This window comes from Sinocyclocheilus grahami, unplaced genomic scaffold (assembly GCF_001515645.1).
Source record: "Sinocyclocheilus grahami isolate Dianchi unplaced genomic scaffold, SAMN03320097.WGS_v1.1 scaffold34.1, whole genome shotgun sequence".
Taxonomy (NCBI): domain Eukaryota; kingdom Metazoa; phylum Chordata; class Actinopteri; order Cypriniformes; family Cyprinidae; genus Sinocyclocheilus; species Sinocyclocheilus grahami.
Genome location: NW_015505213.1, coordinates 170,517 through 190,154, shown reverse-complemented (window position 1 = coordinate 190,154; position 19,638 = coordinate 170,517). Strand labels below are relative to the sequence as shown.

At 37.2% G+C, this 19,638-nt stretch overlaps 1 protein-coding gene across 2 annotated transcripts; it reads left to right on the top strand.

Moving 5' to 3' along the window:
* The first annotated feature begins 1,524 nt into the window (after positions 1–1,524).
* Positions 1,525–17,673, top strand: LOC107581301 (centrosomal protein of 170 kDa-like). Of its 2 annotated transcripts, none has more exons than XM_016266803.1 (19): positions 1,525–1,598; positions 3,581–3,736; positions 4,225–4,314; positions 4,412–4,490; positions 4,793–4,851; positions 5,447–5,600; positions 5,684–5,821; positions 6,878–7,351; positions 8,821–9,206; positions 9,345–9,473; positions 9,655–9,790; positions 9,871–11,244; positions 11,338–11,581; positions 12,967–13,042; positions 13,482–13,619; positions 13,862–13,950; positions 14,312–14,405; positions 15,304–15,355; positions 16,760–17,673. In XM_016266803.1, the coding sequence occupies exons 2-19, from the start codon at positions 3,632–3,634 to the stop codon at positions 16,996–16,998; spliced, it is 4,056 nt and encodes a 1,351-aa protein (XP_016122289.1). In that variant the 5' UTR covers positions 1,525–1,598; positions 3,581–3,631; the 3' UTR covers positions 16,999–17,673. The 2 variants fall into 2 exon arrangements, with proteins under 2 accessions (XP_016122289.1, XP_016122288.1); XM_016266802.1 differs by having other exon boundaries at positions 12,967–13,072.
* The last annotated feature ends 1,965 nt before the right edge of the window (positions 17,674–19,638 follow it).

The window sequence follows — 19,638 nt, the reverse complement described above, 5'->3', positions numbered from 1 at the left end:
ACAGGCAAGAGGAGGACGGCTGCGAGTGGGAGGGCGTGAGATTCATAAAAACCAATGATGGGCTGCATGTGAACCATAGACCCCAGCAGCCAATGGGCAGAGAGAGAGAGAGAGAGAGAGAGAGAGAGAGAGAGAGAGATCCGGGTGTCTGTTTAGAATAGAACCAAAAACATAAATGCATGAAGGATAAAAGGGGTCAAAATGACAATTTTGGATTCAGTGGCTCAGTGGTTTTCTTCAAATAAAATGCACTTTTTGTTAATAATAGAAAACAGTGCAATTTTTAATTAATAATACATGTCACATGTGAGAAATGTATGAAATATATGATCATGGTTCAGCACAAGTAAAAAAAAACATTCAACTTTGCGTCCTCTTGTGCATGATTTATTTATTTTTGCGCTGCTCGCTTATAAGTGAGAACAGTGCCTTTCTTATGTATTACTATTTTCAACATTTGGGGGTAATAGGCCTAATTCCTTTACAAATCTCTCTGTTCTTGCTGTTTTGCAAACTCTGCATCTTGGCGTTGTTCTAGCAGTCTTGAAATAGTTCCCACATATGCTGGACACTTGTTGGCTGCTTTTCATTTACTCTTCAGTCCATAGGCACAGTTATAATTTGGCCACAAAATTATACTTAAAACATTTAAACAGAAGCCTTTAGATCAAAACGTGTTTTGGATCAGTAGAAACGTTTATTAAATCAGGTGTTGCATACTGTATGAAAGAGGCCTGATGAAAATACTTAGGAAAAGTTTTGTTGCAAATAAATACGTGTCAACACAAAATATGAAATTTACAAGAAGGTACAAATCCTTTTAATCAATGGAGTGTCAAAGAAATAGAAATGAATGAAAAATCATGTTGGATAGTAAGGATATATGGTTTATTGTTGACACATTTGGGGAAATCAACCCAAGTGTCATGTACAATTTCGCCATCTAGTGTTCGGTGGCTTAATAAAAAAGTATTAATTTATTGTCTAATAATATTCATCAATAGCGAAGCGAACAGCTGAAGAATTGGAATGACCTATTAATATAGGCTATCCACAGCAAAACCAAATAAAGCTACCAATAATCTTTATTTTGTATTTTATTGTTATTTTTGTTGTTGTTGATTCCGTGCTGTTGTGCTGTGTTGTTTTACAAATCTTTTTTTTTTTTTAAACAATTAGTTGGAATAGCCTACAACGCTGCCGCTTTTTTTCTTTTGTTGTCGCTGTTATTCAAGTCTCTAGGTCTTGTTTGTAATACATTGAAAAATTGTTGAAATAATAAAAAAAAGTAAAATAATATAAATAATATATGAATATGAATAATATGTAATAATATAGCCTACTTCCGGCTATAATTCTGCATTCATTTCTTATGTCTAAATACTGACAAACGCATACACACAACTGAGCACAACCATTAAAATCATCCATGCTGACCACAAGGAGCGCCTGTCATCTTGTTCTTTCTTGACACCGCAGCGCCACCGTGCGTCAAGACGCGCAGCTGCACCTCAGACTGGGATGGGCAGAGCAGCGCTGCTCCGCGCAAAAGAGCAGACGGATGTCATTTATGGAATAAATACATTGGGATTTATTAGGTAAGTGATGCACCGTGTTTTATACACTAACCAAAAATGTAACGAACATATACGGTTTTAATTTTAAGAGCAAATATTTTGCATAATGGAAATGAGTAATTTGCTGTCATGAGCTCTAGAGGCGACCGATCTGGCCTATTACGGACTGAAGGTCTCTAAAAACATGAAAACAGCAGCACGCTTATTTATTTAAAAACATTTAGGCATATACATGCGTCGATACTACATGCGTCGGGCTACTTCTCTGCATGAGGGTTATAGTGTAGCTAAATAAAAGCGCACCGTTATGAGAAGCGTATATTAAAATATGCGCTGGGTGTATTGAGCGACTGTCTCTTAGAATAACCATCAGATCTGTCATTACCGGTGCAGAACAAGGCCAATGCTTGAAGGCAGAGGCGGAGACTGACGCTTCGCTCACACGCAAATGATGCGCTGCTTAGAGGATGATGATGATGATGGTGATGCACATATGCATATCAGGTGATTATAACCTAAATGTTTACGCTCAAAGGCTACAAAACTACGCTACATTTCCATAAAAGAAAATCAGGCGTACGAAGCTTTTTATGTGATACTTATTTATTTATATTTATATTTATGCATTCTATAAATTATAAATTTTTCGCATTACAGAAATGAAAATGGAAGTTCTGGCATTACAGCAACGGGAAGATGTAATGACAATGTATTGCTAATTAGTCTAATTTTTCTGATAAATCATCTTCTTGACATGCTTGTGGATTGCTACAGTCATATTGGGTCATATCACTTTTCACTATGCAGTGTCCCATGGTTGGTCAGCCTGCAGTATTGGTGGCTCCCTTCCAAAACATGATTTTGGAATTTAAATTGAACTGGCCTCATCCAACAGGAAGTTGAATTAGAATTCTGTGGCAAAGTAGGCTAATTCAACGGCAATTTCATCACAAGTTCCATTCCCAACGTTTTGTCAAGCAAACATTCAACATGGTATCAGTCAGATGGTAATACGACGGTAGGCTACTAGGTAGCAAAACACAATTGTAATTACATTTTAATTTTTGTTTGCTGTTGGTGACTAATACTAAAATATTTAGATATGTCCTTACCTTTAGTAGGCTACGCAAGCCACAAAGATCTGGACTTCATCACGAGCAAAGAGGACGTTTTTGCACTTTGTTTTAATCGATTATAGGTAGGCTATATAGCCTATCCACATAAACCAGCGCTCTTTTGTTCTCTGTGTACTAAAAGTAGCCTATCTGAAACAGAAACGAGAAAGCGTTCGAAACGATTCAGTGCGTGAGTAAAGTGTTCGAATTATTCGCGAGCCACTGATTCAAACGATTCAGCCCGATTTGGTGAACTGGCCCAAAAGTTTCACGAAGAAGAAACGGTTCAAAAGAACTCGTTCACGAACAGGACATCACGAATGAGGCCTTTTGATTATAGATAGCCAACAGGCAATGTGATTGCTGAAATATTGTTTGGGAAAATGATTCTCGGGGTGGTTTTGTTACTAAGCACTTTGTTATTGGTATACTGTAGGTTTAGCTTAAGGTTAACACCACTAATTTTAGATTCTCTTCGTTCCCCTTCACTGGTTGAAAGGCACATTTATAATTGCCCAAAATATTTAAAGCCTTTAAGAAGAGAGAGGTACATTGTTTAAGTTGTTAGAGGAGTCAGCTGCTTGTCTGGTGCTGGGCAATCAATTATCCTATTTTTTCAGGAATGGAGGAATTCACTTCCACAGGGTGTATTTAGCCTCATGGACTACTCTTTAAATAAAACAAACTTATGAAAAGCATTGCTCATGCTAAGCTGTATGGCTCCATTATTGTCTTAGTTAAGACTAGGCTCATATGTTGATGGTGTTGGCGTTGTACAGTAGATACATTACTTTATTTCCTCTATATTCACCTAACGCAAGTTGGGTTGAGCTTGTCTAATTCATTTACTTCAATGTTGGCAACGGTTATTCTATGACCTGTCAACAGAATGACCTAAAGAGAGATCAGGAGGAAAAGAGGAGGCCTGGTTAAGTCAAGATGAGTTTGACATCCTGGTTCTTGGTGAGTGGTGGGGGAACAAGGCACCGCCTTCCCCGGGAAATGATCTTCGTGGGACGGGACGACTGTGAGCTTATGCTACAGGTAACTTGATCACTGTAACAGTCTGTTACTCATACACAAGCAGGAGAATCATTGTCCCTTCAAGGTTAGAGTCAGTTCTCACTGGATCCATAACTGTGCATACTGTATATGGCACTTTCCACAAACAGGGTACACTTTGGTGTCACCCATGTCTTTTGTTTTCTGAAGCTTTTATCTAACATAGCACATTATCTAACATGAAATGAACATACCATGAAAAGTAGGCAAACCAATCGAATGTTTTCACGCACTCCCAATCAATCTTGTTACCAAAACAATTTGTCTTTAATTTATGAGAAAACTGGTCTCAAACAAGTTAAGCGATCACTTATTTTGTACTCTATTTGTGTAAAGTGCCATGCAGAAATTTGCTCAGAATTCAAACATAATTTCCTCCAGCCCACCTTCACCTAGAACCAGCATCCACTAATCTGTTATACAGCCAATTATTTATTCCCACAATGTGTTGTCTTTTCTTTAAATTCCAGTCTCGTAGTGTAGACAAGCAGCATGCTGTCATCAATTATGAAGTAGCTACGGATGAACATAAAGTTAAAGACCTGGGCAGCTTGAATGGGGTGAGAAATGTGTCCATTCATAATAGATATTAATTTTGTCTTCACTGGTATGATGGAAAGCATATGGTGAAAGCTGACCTCCTTTTCTCTTCTGTAGACGTTTGTTAATGATGTACGTATACAGGAACAACAGTATATTACTTTGAAAATGGGTGACAAGCTACGGTTTGGCTACGATATCCTTTCATGTGCAAAATAAATCACATTTTGATTGTTTGGTTTGATTTGTTACACTTTAGTTGGTTTATACAACCACAGTATAACATATTTGCTATGCAAAGACAAAAGTATATAGTGTACTATGTAATAATGATTGGACCAATTCTTTTGATGCATTTGCATTTCTATATACTGTATATATATTGTTTTCTCCTTAACCCATCTTACATACCAACCTATTCACCGCTGTGCGTATTTTGATGCATTTGCATTTCTATATACTGTATATATATATTGTTTTCTCCTTAACCCATCTTACATACCAACCTATTCACCGCTGTGCGTGGAGAGTTACATGTTCCAGAGGAAGCACTGAAGGTAATAAAAATGCAGCAATACAGAAGCATTCGAAAATTTGGGGTTTAAGAAATGAATAGCTTTATTCTGCAAGGATGCATTAAACTGATCCAAAGTGACATTAAGACATTTATAATATTCAAAATATTTTTATTTTAAATAAATGCTGTTTTTTTGTGTGGAATTTTCTATTTATCAAAAAATCATTAAAAAAAATGTATCACAGTTTCCACAAAAATATTATGCAACACAACTATTTTCAACATTGATATGTTTCTTGAGCATGAAATAAAATGTTTAAAATAATTTCTGAAGGATCATGTGACACTGAAGACTGAAGCAATAATGCTGAGATTAATCTTTGCCATCAAAAGAATAAATCACATTTTAAAATATATTACAATGCAAAATAGTTACTTTAAATTGGAATAATATTTCACAATATTAATGTTTTTACTGTATATTATCAAATAAATGCAGCCTTGGTGAGCATATACAATTTATTTCAAAATCATTTTACAGACTCAAGGCTTGATATAATCTCTGTCAATATGTGATTAATATGAGTCAGGCCTATAGGACAGTATCTAATACTTACTTTCACCTTAATGGACAGCACGAAAAGTTCACCAGTCAGCTTCAGCTAACCAAGAAGCCTTCGCCATCAGGGGAAACCACTAAAAGCCCAGAGGTCAAAGGGGCAGAGGGAGGAAAAGATGCTGAGGCTAGACCTTCAGAACCATCACCAAAACCAGAAGAGAAAATGTCAGGTGAGTAGAAGATGGGTTGTATGTGAGTTTACAGATAGTTACACGTAGCTTACCAAACTCAAAGTTTCTCAAATTTTCAACAGGAGACCTAGCTGTGCTCCACAGAGGAACCCCTCTTTATGGACAGCCTTCTTGGTGGGGTGACGGGGACGCAGATGATGAAAATTCTGGGAAGCACGATGCAAAGGCCTCTGAGCAAAAACAACCTAGATGTGAAGCAGGTAAGATATACTCTCAAAAAAGGGACAAAAGCTGTCACTGGGGAGGTACCCTTTCAAAACCTACTAATATGTAGTATTAAGATAATAACGTGCACTTGAGGTACTGATATGTACCTTTAATGTATTAATATGCACCTTTTAGGGGTACATATGGCACAAACAGTGTTGGGGAAAGATACTTTTAAAAGTAATGCATTACAATATTGCGTTACTCCATAAAAACATAACTAATTACGTTAGTTACTTTTTATGGAAAGTAATGCATTACTTTTTAAATCTGGACAGGGCTTGCTTGTTTGTTTTTTAAATAAAAAAAGTTCTATTTTTGGCAAATATAAAAGCCTTTTCACACCAGAAGTGAAATGAATAAGCCTCAGGCTGAAGGGAAAGTAAATTTACGTACGTTCAGTAGAATGCAGAAGAAGAAATTTCAACACACTTCAGCAATAAAAAAAGACACACAAATGTTTGTCTAGAGTAATTTCTGCTTATTAGTACGGTTGAACTGGATCATCGAAGGTCAGAAGCAAAGACATTGGTTAATAGAATGGGATTAAATACATAAAGGATATTTGTGTTTAACATTTAATTATTGCAGGTTTGCGTCATATTCTGAGTTGCATTATTTTTATTCATTTTGAGGAATATCTGTGTTTTTTATTTTTTTGTGAGTGAGTGAGATTAATTAATACATATTCATATTTATTTTAGAACTACAGTAACATCTTCTGATTTCTCTCAACATGGGGACAGGAGAGCTGTCGATCAATAAATTGGAAAAAAAGTAACTTGCATTACTTATTTGAAAAAGTAACTCAGATATTCTCTTGTAAATTAAAAAGTAATGCGTTACTTTACTAGTTACTTGAAAAAAAGTAATCTGATTACGTAACTCGCGATACTTGTAATGCGTTACCCCCAACACTGGCCACAAAGGTGCATCTTTTGAAAAGGTACTGGCCCAGTGACAGCATTTGTACCTTTTTTCTGAGAGTCTACATGGTTGTCAAGTTCATTTGGTCAGATTTCATTTAATTTAACTATGCATTCATGCAGGCAATAAGGAAACTGCAACAAAGCCTCAGGTAGGGCCAGGATCTACAACGCAGAATTTAGGGACCCAGGAACCAAGCTACTTTGAGATCCCCTGTAAAGAGACTCCTCCAGTAGGGGGAGACACAGGCGAAAGCCTCCCTACTAGTTTAGAGGCTGTTGCCTCAGCTTCCACAATCCCCGCGTCGGAGGGCGGAGCACATGGACATGCCTCCTTCACTATAGAGTTTGACACAATGGCTTCAGGGAAGGGCAAAGAGCGAAATTCAAAGGGATCTCAAGACCATCAACAGCGGCCGAAAAGGGGGGCAGGGGAGGAGCTGAGTGCCTTGCAGGCTGCCATGGTGGCAGCGGAGGTAAAGGTGGCAGACTGGCTGGCACAGAATGAGCTGCCATTAGCTCACTCTGAATCTGTTGCTGAGGATGATGGAGACAGCGTGAAGAGTGATGTGCCGGTTCAGCTGAGGAGTCTTAGAGGTAAGGTGAAGTAGTGACTGAGGAGTTACTGTTGAGTCTGTTCGTATGATGCTGTGTATAAGGGTCAGAAATGAATAATAAAAGTGTCTAGATGTTTTAAAACATATATTTCAAGGTAAAAAGTAACAAAAAATAAAATATGAATTTTAAATATAATACGTAACGTAATACGTTGCACCACATGACATTTTACAACTGGAAATAACCTTGTCTTGTCATAAAAAAAAAGTCAAATTATCTGATACACTGTAAAAAATTATTGTGATTTTAACAGTAAAAGACTGTAAAAATGCTACAGTAAAAACCTGTTAATTGGTTAACAGTAAGTTTCCGTAGTGAATAACTGTAATTACATTTAATATAATTTTACAGGAAGATACTGTTAAAATTACGGTTTTTAGAAGGGAAAAATAACAAGTCATTGTATAATTTACAGTGAAAAACCATAAATTGACATTCCCACAATTTCCTGCATGACACTCTATATTTGATGTTTTTCCGTCAAAATAACAGTTTCTTGCATGTTTATTGCATTATTTTAGTATCATGTGTGTTACCATGATGGTGTTTAGTATTTGTGTGAATGACACTGTGCACCTTCTATATATAAATATTATGTTTTTCCGTCAAAATAACAGTTTCTTGCATGTTTATTGCATTATTTCAGTATCATGCGTGTTACCATGATGGTGTTTAGTATTTGTGTGAATGACACTGTGCACCTTCTATATATAAATATTTCCCTTCTCAGATTGTAAGAGCTGCTTGTCATGAGCTTTGATTTATCATGTGACTTTTCATCACTGTTTTCTTTTGGTGGTTGTCAGTGTATTACAATGGTACAAAACAGGTTTTAGTTCTTCAGTACATTGGTATATTAACATTATATCAGTAAATTAAATACTGTTTTTATTTTTTTTACTGTGATTTTAAGATAAGTCTGTAAAACATAAAATGTTGCTACCATATTTTTTCCGGTAAAGTTCTGGCAACCATACCTGCCGCAATTTTATCGTAAATGTCACTGATTTTTTACAGTATATTTTAAGAGGCTGTGACACAGAGCCACAAAGGTCTGCATGTGTCTTCTGTACAGTAGTTAGTAGTCTAACAGTTTTGTTTTCCTTAATTAAGAATTAATAAGAAACAACTTACTAGGTTTTATTAATTTCATATTTTTTAATGAAGCATTCTTTACCAATATCAGGACAGTTGTGACACTTTGAAATTTTTTTACTAAATGACACCCTTTATAAAGTTAAATTAATTTTTGTTCAGAAATTATTAATAATGTATTGTATAAAAGAATTGCATTTTTGTGTATTTTTGAATAAATTAATAGATGCTGACAAAAAAATGATTGGAATATCTTTGACCTATGAATGATGAAATGCCATTGGCTGCAGTCACAAGCGATTGGTCACTTGCTTTCGACCATCCTTCTGTATGTTTCTCTCCTTCTTTTCCAGGCAGTAAACATGAGGATGGCACACAGAGTGACTCAGAGAATGCACTGGGAGAGCAGCTAAATAGCCGGAGGGCGTTCCTGCAGGAGCGTTACCGAGGAAGGCAGGGCGTGCAGAGGACAGAAGGGCCTTTCTGTGGGAGGGAAGATCTCTTCCAGCACAAACCATCATCTGCAGCTAAAAATATGGCACCAGTAGGGTGTGAAGTTGGCAAAAGAGCTCACCGTTCTTCGCCACAGAAAGACAACGTGCCCAGAGAGCAAAGCACTTGGTCTCAAGAGACTCAAAATAGGGGACATATAGATGACCAAAGTGATAGAGGGACCTACACCATTGAGCTGGAAAATGGCAATGCTGAGGAGGAAGAGGCCAGGCGTATGATTGATAAGGTAGACCTGCAGAAGCTTAGAAATTATGTTTTCTTTTATGCTTGAAGATGTCAAAAGTGATAGACTTGGAATTCTTTGTAAAAATAGCAGTCAGTCAGTTGCTGATATGCAAAAATGATGCTGTGTGCTATGTTTTAGGTTTTTGGGGTGGAGGATAACCAAGCCCTAACTAAACTGCGTTTTCCAACACACCAGAGAGATAGAGGAACCATCTGTCCAAGATCTGGGCCAATGGAAACCAGACAAGCCGGTTATGTCGGTGCAGAGGTATATCAGTAATAACTGGCATACATTTCTGAAGACATTATAAAATCCTTGAAGACATTCGATATCAGTTTCAAAAGACACTATGTGGTCTTCTTGGAACAACAAATCTTTCCAAGTTGTCTCAATCATTTGTTTCTCAGATTAAAAAAAGCTAAAAATTACCGTCCATTCTTATTTTAAGGTGCTACCAGATGACTTGGTTGTAGTAGGTGGTCCAAGGTGGGTCTCACAGTGGGCTAGTCTAGCTGCAAGTCATATACGGACAGATCCTGAGGGATCCGGGGCTGAACCCACCATGCTTCCCTCAGATGAAAAAGGTTCAAGGGCTGTCAAACATCTAAAACACTTTGCTTTTGTATTACAGTTAGATTTTGACAGATTTCCTTTTTTTCAACAGCTGATATCAGTGCATCTGAACGTAAAAGAAGGACCCTCCCGCAGCTTCCCTCTGAAGATTCTGCTATGGATCCACTGACTCCTGAGGGCACACGGAGCCAATCCAGGCAGAAAGTCCCTTCATCAGAGAAACAGGATCTAGAAGTTCAGGAGAAAGTAGATCAGCTCAATAGAATCTCTAAAACTGGGCAAAGAGTTTCAGGAATGACCGCAGCTAGCACAGACATAGATCGGTCCAAAGTGAACAAGCCAACTCCGCCCAGAATCCAGAGTAAAGTCAGTCAACAAGGAGCTCAAGCTAGACAGATCGAGAAGAAACAAGATGATGGGAGACGAAGGAAAGTAGATGAGGACCGAGAGAAAACAGGCAAGCCGCTACTGAGGCAAGAGAGCTTTACAGTGGAGCGGCCGACTGCAAATGTCCCCCTAGATCTCATACCTTGCATCGATGGGCCCAGTGCCCCAACCCATCCCAGGGAAATGGGAGTCATCAATGAGGGCATTGATGCTGCCACCATGCTAAAAGACTCAGAGGCTGTGGCTGCTTTTCTGGAAACCACTTTATCAGACCTTGCAGACCCACTGAGCTACTCCCTGGAGGGGTCTGTATCACCTGAATCTGACATTGATACGACAAGCACGGTCAGCCAAGCCGGAGGAGAAGGAGGGCGTAAGACAGCCCAAAGGAAAAGATCAGCTGGAGGTCCAGGCCGTGAAACAACCAATAAAAACACCAGTGCCACAGAAAGAAAAGGCAAAGCTCAACCCTCTAGTTCCAGGGCTTGGACGTCTCTCGACCTGACAGACGATGACTTGAGCTCTTCTCTAACCCATGACGCTTCGGTGAAACGACCTCAGGGTCGGGGTCAAAATACCAGCTCTAAGGCAGAGCCAACAAGTGGCAAAACCAGAGGAGCAAAGGCGACTGTAGCTCCTACACCCACCAGCTCTAAACCAACCACCCTTCCACGACCCAGACCCACACGGGCTTCTCTTCTTCGCCGTGCACGACTGGGCGAAGCTTCTGACACCGACCTCGCTGATGTCGATCGTATGTCTGTTGCTTCAGAGGCCTCTACCGCCAGTTCTGCATCGAGGCCTTCGGCTGGGCGCAGGACCCTCTCTCGAATTGAAGCGCTTGCCCAGCCACGGAGGCCACGAATGGGCTCTCCTTCAGCTCGGAGTGACTCAGAAGCTACATCAGGCAAGATCAGGGGCTTCGTCCCACGCCCTGCCCCAGAAAGCACACTGCGGCTTGGTCTCCGCTCTACAGCGGCCTCTTCCTCTGTTGCGGTCCCCAGAGCAAGAGCTAACAGCGCTTCCAAACTGCCCGATAAGTGTCCTGGTACTCCATATGTTCAAAGTACACCTGCAGGTCAGACTTTTGGGTAAAAATGTACTAGAAGGGATAATTGGCTAAAAATGTTTCAATTAAACAATCTTGCTCTGTTATACGTCTTCCTTATAGCTGGTGGAAGGTGGCGCCGGGTACCTATTGAATACGCTTCTACCTCAGAGGATGAATATGGATCCAACCGTCACCCCACTCAACACACTCGCCCGCGTCCAATGGCTCCACGGGTGACACAGTTAGGGGGTTCAGCCCCTGCAACACCCAGCCCTGGAGGCATCTCCATGTTACGACACCAGTCTAGCAGAGAACAGGATGATTACATGAGAGATTGGACCGCCCACAGTGAGGAGATCGCCAGGTAATAACTAACAGCAAGTGCTGGGCAAGCTACTCAGAAATATAGCTAAAATGTGATTTGTTCAATTGCCTGTTTATAAAAAAAAACATGCCCAACAGAGGTGTAAAAATATCATATTGCAGTTTGTTGTGCATGTTTGTCTATTGAGGTGATATACAGTAGTAATAATAATGTGACATTACCTCACTGTGTACTGTCAGAGCAAAACATTTCTATAGGAAGCCAACATAAAATTCTATTTAAAAGAGTTTTTGTTGGATGTGCATGTGTTTTCTCAGCGTGCAAAGAGTCATTTACACTACCAGTCAAACATTTGGGGCCAGTAAAATTGGTCATGTTTTGGAAAGAAGTTTATGTTATGTTGTTAAGTTATGCTCACCAAGGCTGCATTTATTGAATCAAGAATACAGTAACAACAGTTGTACAAATAGTATTACAGTTTAAAATAACAATTGTTTATTTTAACATATTTTAAAATGCAATTTTCAGCAGCCACATGATCACATGATCCTTCATATTCATTCTAATATGCTGATTTGGTTCTCATATTTTTGTGGAAACAGTGCTACATTTTTTTTCAAGATTATTTGATGATTAGAAAGCATTTATTTGAAATATAAATGTTTTGTAATCTTATAAATGTCTTTACTGTCACTTGTCACACAATTTAACACATCTTTGCTTTTAATGTCTTTAAAACAAATCGGTAGCACTTAACAGGAAGGTTCCAATTGTTAACTACATTAGTTAGCATGAATTAACAATGAAAAATACTTGCAAAGTATTTATTAATCTCAGTTCATATTAATTGCAACATTTACTAATACATTATTAGAATCCAAAGTTGTGTCTGTTAATATTAATGGGCCTGAGCTAACATGAACTAACAATGAACAGTTGTACTTTTTAAATTAACATTAACAAAGATTAAAAAATACTGTAACAAGTGTATTGCTAATTGTTAGATAATATTAGTTAATGCATTAATTAACATTAACTAATGAACCTTATTGTAAAGTGTTACCAAAACAAATCTCACTAACCCCAAACATTTGAACAGCAGTGTATGTTGGAACAACTCCAGCTGATTCAAACTCAAACTAATAGCTTGTATCAGATCTGTAGCCTTGTGGGCAGCGATCCAACATATGGTGCAACCGCACTGCAGGTCCTTTCCTGATCCTGTTCTGCTCTCTCCTATCCAACTACCACTAATAGCTTCTTCATCTTTGATGCTACTCTCCATCACTGCTTATGCCTTAAAAAGTCTTATCAACTATCTTTGTATTACAAGCAAAATCTACTTTTACTCATAATACAAAGAACTGATCTAGTAAATGATTGATTTAGATCATTAATCTTTGGTATTCTTTTGATTGTTACAGAATCAGTCAAGACCTGGCTAAAGATCTGGCCATGTTAGCGCGTGAGATCCATGACGTTGCCGGAGAGATTGACTCTGTTAGTCCTTCCTCTGCTCCCGCAGCTTCAGTGAGAATACAACAATATCATTACCAGAGCCTTTTATATATGTATATGGACCATTTAATTCTTTGGTGCCTCTAGAGATCTATATAAATGCATATCGACAAGGCTGTGAAGGACTTTGGTTTTGCATACTTTGCATTGTTCACAGAATTAATTCAGTAGTTAATTAAATGTGTGCTGGCATGTTGATTGTTTAAGAGATCATGATTCAACGCTAGTAATTTTAGAATATAGGATGATAGGCATGGCAATAATGCATGCATGTGGACATGCTTTGCCAGTAGTGCATTCAAACGTTGTTTAAACACTGGATATTTAGATGTTTATTTGACGTGTTTAATATAGAAAATAACAAAATATTACTGCAGTGTGTAATCAGAGATATAAGCAATCATCTTTCTGCCTCTCTCAGGTTGAGGACCGTGTGTTTGAGGATGTTCTGGGCAGCGCTCCAGAGATCAGCGGCAGAGGTGTGGAACTAAGATCTCGCGGTGCTATGAGCAGTCAGGATTCCCGCGCCATCCGCCGCAGGACCTGGAGCAGAGAGGAGGTCAATCTTCTGAATCTCAAAAATCTTACAGCTTGTACCCTGTTGGTTAACATCCTGATTATATCAGTTACTGGAACTGGAAGCTCCAATTTATTTTGTCACTTATGTTCCACAAGAAGGCGCTGTGTTTATTTGTTGTTATAACAGAAAGCGGTATCTTAGCATGTGTCTCTTAATGCATCTTATTTCCTACTGTGACAGCATAACAAAAGTGCCACTCTCTGCTTATTCTGTATTCACAGGGTGTGCTGGACAGTTTGCTGTTGGCATCGGTCTCCCAGCTCTCAGCAAAAATCAAACAGGCCCTGGAAAAGACAGCCAACAAAATCAGGTACACTGCTTTTGCACACCAGAAAATGTGCATAGCTTTAGTTTTTATAAAGACTGTGAATGTAATGTAAATTTACTATCATTAATTATTAAAAAATATATATTATGTAATAATTTTAAAAATATTTTCATAATTTTAATCAATTATTGTGTAATTGATTAAAAAATTTAATCAACTGACTGCCCCTTTTTATTTGAATTCTTTGCATTTTATGTGCAAGTCTTCGGGGAATGTTTATTACAATGATCCTTGTGCATCTTCGACCTTGACTTGATATGTTTTTATTATGTGCAGCATTCATAGTTTTAGTTTTGGGAGGTCTTTTGGAAGGCCACATTTTTATTTATTACCGTTTATGCAGGATTTTATTCAAAGACAAGGACCGAAAGTGGGAGGAGATTGAAAGCAGACTGCAGGCAGAGAATGAGGTGCCTCTCCTCAAGACCTCTAATCAGGTGAGAATAACATTTTTATTTATTTCAAATTAAATATTTAATTCGTTTTAAATAATAAAAAAAAAATGAAAGAAAAATAGGTCATAGGATACAAAAGTGTATCCTAGAATTAACTTTCTTGTTTGTTGTTTTAGATAAAAGTAAGTCATAGTAAGTCGTTTTGAGTACGATGAATAAAATGAAAGAAAAAAACTCACTTTGCCTGAATTTAATGGTTAAGTGTGACATGGTAGCAAATTCAGGCTAATAAATAAATTCTAAACATATACATACATACATATACATATATACATATATACATATAGATAGATAGATAGATAGATAGATAGATAGATAGATAGATAGATAGATAGATAGATAGATAGATAGATAGATAGATTGATTGATTGATTGATTTTGGAATCAGATTGATTATTCATCCATTGACGTTGAAGCTCTCCTGATGTTTTGGTAGATTTCAGAGTTCATACATCACAGCCGCTTCAGCTGAGGATCTCTCAGTTTAATTAGACTGAGCTTTTGACTCATGGTTTGTCACGGTTCAGATTAGGCCTGAGGCACACCACCTCTGCTCAGTGACAGGCCAGTAAATCTAACGCTGTAATGCAGGCTGGCCTGAACTGAACTCTTGGAACTTCTGAAATGCAGAAGCAGTGGAGGAGCACAAATGACCACAACAGCCGAACATAAAATGGAACATTCACTGCTATAATATTTATATAATGATTTTAACCAAAAGCACGTCAGTGTTAAGAAACTGAAATGAAAAGCTACAGATACATATTATTAAAATAATAAAAAGTTCATAAAAAGTTTAGAAAAGTTAATTTGCTTATATCTAAGTTCTGGCAGCCAGTGATGGTTTGCTATTGAGTAATTTTTATTTGATCACTCTCAGGAGATTTCCTCCATACTCCAGAATCTGAAGAGAGTGGAACGACAGCTGCTAGGTAAGCAGTACTGAGATGTTCTGCTCTTGTTCATACTTTTAATGTCTGCCATGCAATATCCTCATGAGACCCAACAAAAAAAAGTTGGGTTTTCTTGTTGTTGTTTCTTCCTATTTAAAAAAAAAAAAAAATATATATATATATATATATATATAAAAAGGTAGACTATTATAAACCTTTTCCTTTTGTCTAAGTGTTTACTTGAAAGTCTATAGTGTGTGATCCTCAATTTTTTAGTGAATGTTGCCCAGTTTTTCTCTGTAACCATTTACAAAGTCAGCAGGTGTATGACGCATAGTGTTCTGAAATCTGTTCAGATTTTGAGTGATGCAACTTATTCCAGCCTTTAGAGAACTTTATTTGGCATCATTACCAAACCACTAAGTTTTTGTTAACTGTAAAACAGAACAACAAAGAAAGAAAGAAAGAAAGAAAGAAAGAGAAAAAGAAAGAAATAATTATTATTAAAATCTACCGTTTGGGGCTGGTAAGATTAATGTTTTTGAGGCTGAATTTATATATCAAAATTACAGTAAAGACAGTAATATTGTGAAATATTATTACAATTTAAAAAAACTGTTTTCTGTTTGAACACATTTTAAAATGCTACCGTAAAACTGAGTTTTTAGTAGCCATTACTCCAGTCTTTAGTGTCACATGATCATTTAGAAATCATTCTATTTTAAACAGTTGCACTGTTTAAAACTAAAAGTATACATTTCAAATTTCTTTAAAAAAAATTTTTTTTTAAACTTTCTTATGTAGTTATGTAGTTTCTCATTGCTAGTTAATCTGTAATGGTAATGACATATTTCACTTTTTGGAGAAAAAGTAATAGTATTTTAGTATGTAGCATTTGAGTTTATATACATGATTTACTATGAAGACATATGGAAGGAAAGATACAATCTTTAGGTTTTGCGCTTTTGTTTTTTTCTGTATTTTTGTATGCACACTAGAGTATATAAATAAAGTGATGTGACATGTGGCCATGTATGGTGACCCATACTTGGAATTAGTGCTCTGCATTTAACCCATCCAAAGTGTACACACAGCAGTGAACACACACCCGGAGCAGTGGGCAGCCATTTATGCTGCGGCGCCCGGGGAGCAGTTGGGGGTTCAGTGCCTTGCTCAAGGACACCTCAGTCATGGTATTGAAGGTGGGAGAGAGCGCTGTACATTCACTCCCCCCACCTACAATCCCTGCCGGTACGAGACCCCATATAAAGTGCTTGATAAAATTAAAGTGTCTCAATCATAAAAAAGGTCCAAGGAGTATAAATCCAAGGATTATTGTTTGTATATTTATTATTTGACTGAATGATTAATTGGCCTTGGTTGTCTTAAATGACTATACGAGATACTCACTAAATATCTTTATCTTGAACTTTCAATCCCCAGTGATTGATATAATGGTGGACCCTGATGGCACACTGGATGCTCTGAGCAATCTGGGTCTGACCAGTCCACTTATGGCTGAAAACAGAGTTAGTCCTGGCTCACAAGGACCAGCTGGCAACCAGGCTGTGGATGTATCCACCAGTACGGCAGCACTGCCCTCTGCCTATTCAGAGGTCGCAGAACGAGATATTGGCCTGCAGGAGAGGAGCAAAGAGCAGCACACTGCCGACCAAAGCTAAATTACTCTGAACAGTTTACACTGAGATCCTGCACTGGTTTCCAGATGCCAGGTCAACGGGACTTTTATGTGAATAATGTGAGGTATGCTGTAAAACTTCCTATATGGCACTGCATTTAAAAGTTTGCTTCATAAATTCTATATATCCTTGAACGTATTTTCAATAATTAAAGAAAATATTTTGAAATATCAATCAACTGTAACACCCCATAGCCAGAATTACTGCACACAATCATTAATTATTGTGAGTGACCGTCTTAATAATCGGCAGTACTGTAGATGTGCCCAGGAAGATACTGACTGTTGAACAGGAATAGCAGATATGATTTACTCAAAACTGAGGTCATGCTGTGTATTGTCAAGTATAACTCGTTATTCAAAGGGTTCAAAATTAACACTCTCCAAGCATTAAACTGACCAGTTGGACGGCAACAAAATATGTGATTCAAATCAAACCATGTACTAAAGAAAACATATCAGACAATTTTTACCTCAGTGGGGAATTTTCCATCTTAAGTTTATCTTGGATGCATAGAGTTCTTGTTTTTTTTTTTATGTGGAGACACATATGTGGAATATTTCTCACATTAAGGCACCAAAACTAATCTGAGAAGCAAAGTGACACAATGACCTGTGCTGTCTGGCACAAATATGCAATGAATTCCCATTGTCAATAGGCACTATGCCAATCAATAGTTTGGGGTCAGAAAGATTCTTGAATGTTTTTGAAAGATGTATGCTCACTAAGACTGCATTTAAAATACAGGAAAACATATATAAAATATTACAATATCAAATAACTGTTTTCAATTGTAAAAATGTAATTTATTCCTTTGATGGCAAAGCTGAATTTTGAGTAGCCGTTAATTTAGTCTACTATAGTGTCACATGATCCTTCAGAAAAAAATCAATTTGTGGATTTGATTCTCAAGAAACATTTCTTATTATATTAATGTTGAAAGCAGTTGTGCTGCTTAATATTTTTGTGAAAACTGTTATACATTTTTAAGCATTCTTTGATGAATAGAACGTTTAAAAGAACAGCATTTATTTGAAATAGATTCATTGTAACTTTTGATCAATTTAATGCATCCCAGTTGAGTAGAAGTATTAATTTCTTGAAAATAAAGACACATAAAAAAATCTTAATGACCTCAAACTTTTGAACATAATAACAGTGCATATTTGAATAAAAAAGAATGCAAGCATTTTCATGGCTGCCATTGGTACTAAGTGTGATCTAATTTCTGGGCCCTGTTCACACAGCAGTGAACCAAAAACCAATATTTTACATATTTTAGTCAAAATATTTAAAGCCAATTTCTGCCAAATATTTAATTCACCTAAAGTGTAATCAGATCTTTAGACATTGAGGTTGACTATCCGAAAATGATCATCTAAAAAACAATATCGCAGTTGTTTTGCTGCTGTGAATTTTGTGATTTATGAGAACGCTGATATGTCAAGACAAAGATAAACTGTGTATTACACTGGCCTTTATATTTGATAAAATTTTTTATGTTTCTTGGTTTGCAGTCTTAGAAACAACCCAGTACAATATGTGAAGTGTAAAAATCAAGCATTGTTATTTGGTCCAGTCCTTCAATTTGATCTTTTGTAAATGTAATCGTAAAACATTCCTCTGCATACCTTTCATAATGTTACTGCTTTCCTGTAGTTCTTATAACAGTTGCCATGTTCCTCCCTACCCTCTTCATATACAGTATGGGAATATATAATATCCAATTAGAAATACACAAGTTGTCTCTGCCATGTGATAGCCAATAGGAGGGCCTGGATTTATCCAGATGTCAATCAAGCTTGTTATGTCACGAAGTGCCCATTATCAAGGTCATTATCTGACGATGTAGATGTTAAACATCATGTTATTTTGCACATGCCAATGAATCAACCTGTTCAAATGAGTGTTGTGAACTGGGTACTTTTGACAGATTGAAAAACGGCTCATTTTATGTCAAATGTCTTTGCAGGCCATCTGGTTAGGTAGGTAGCATGGTAATTTTTCTCTCCTTTTGGCTTCCGTCTGCCTCATACCAGTGGTGTTTACACATGAATGTAAAACTAATAATATTGATTTAATAAATAACTTTCATATCCCTGGACGCTTGATGTCATAATGTATTTATAGAAGATTCACCCTTTTCGTAATTTAAAAATGTTACACATGCACACACATGTATAGCCTATATATATTTCTGTTTTGCTTGGAACTGTTGCTTTAAGTAAATAAATTGACTTTAATAATTAACCTATTGTCAGTAATTAACAAAGGTCCCTTTTTTTGTTTCTCTTTGCCACCTTGAATATTTCTCAGTCCCTCAAAGGGTATAACGGCCGGGAAGCAAGAAAACACACATCAAATTGTATTCTCAATAATTCAACTTTATTCATAGATACAAAGATATTATATAGGCATATGTCGAGGGGAGTTTCAACCCTTTAACCAATGAGGACATAGATGACATACATATAGGATTTTGGCCAAGAATATGTGTTATATAAAATGGCCACATGTACAGGAAATATGGACATATTAGGAATAAACTTGGCGAAGGATGCTGAACTATCTCCATAGTTCAGCATGAACCCCATTACCTTGGAGTCCTAGCTATCGTGTCCT

Bases quoted from the DNA above. Each gene is read 5' to 3' on its own strand.
- LOC107581301 (XM_016266802.1), top strand. From the start codon at position 3,632: ATGAGTTTGACATCCTGGTTCTTGGTGAGTGGTGGGGGAACAAGGCAC. The intron at 9,474-9,654 runs GTATATCAGTAA...TCTTATTTTAAG, and splicing joins CCGGTTATGTCGGTGCAGAG to GTGCTACCAGATGACTTGGT. The intron at 13,951-14,311 runs GTACACTGCTTT...CCGTTTATGCAG, and splicing joins AAGACAGCCAACAAAATCAG to GATTTTATTCAAAGACAAGG.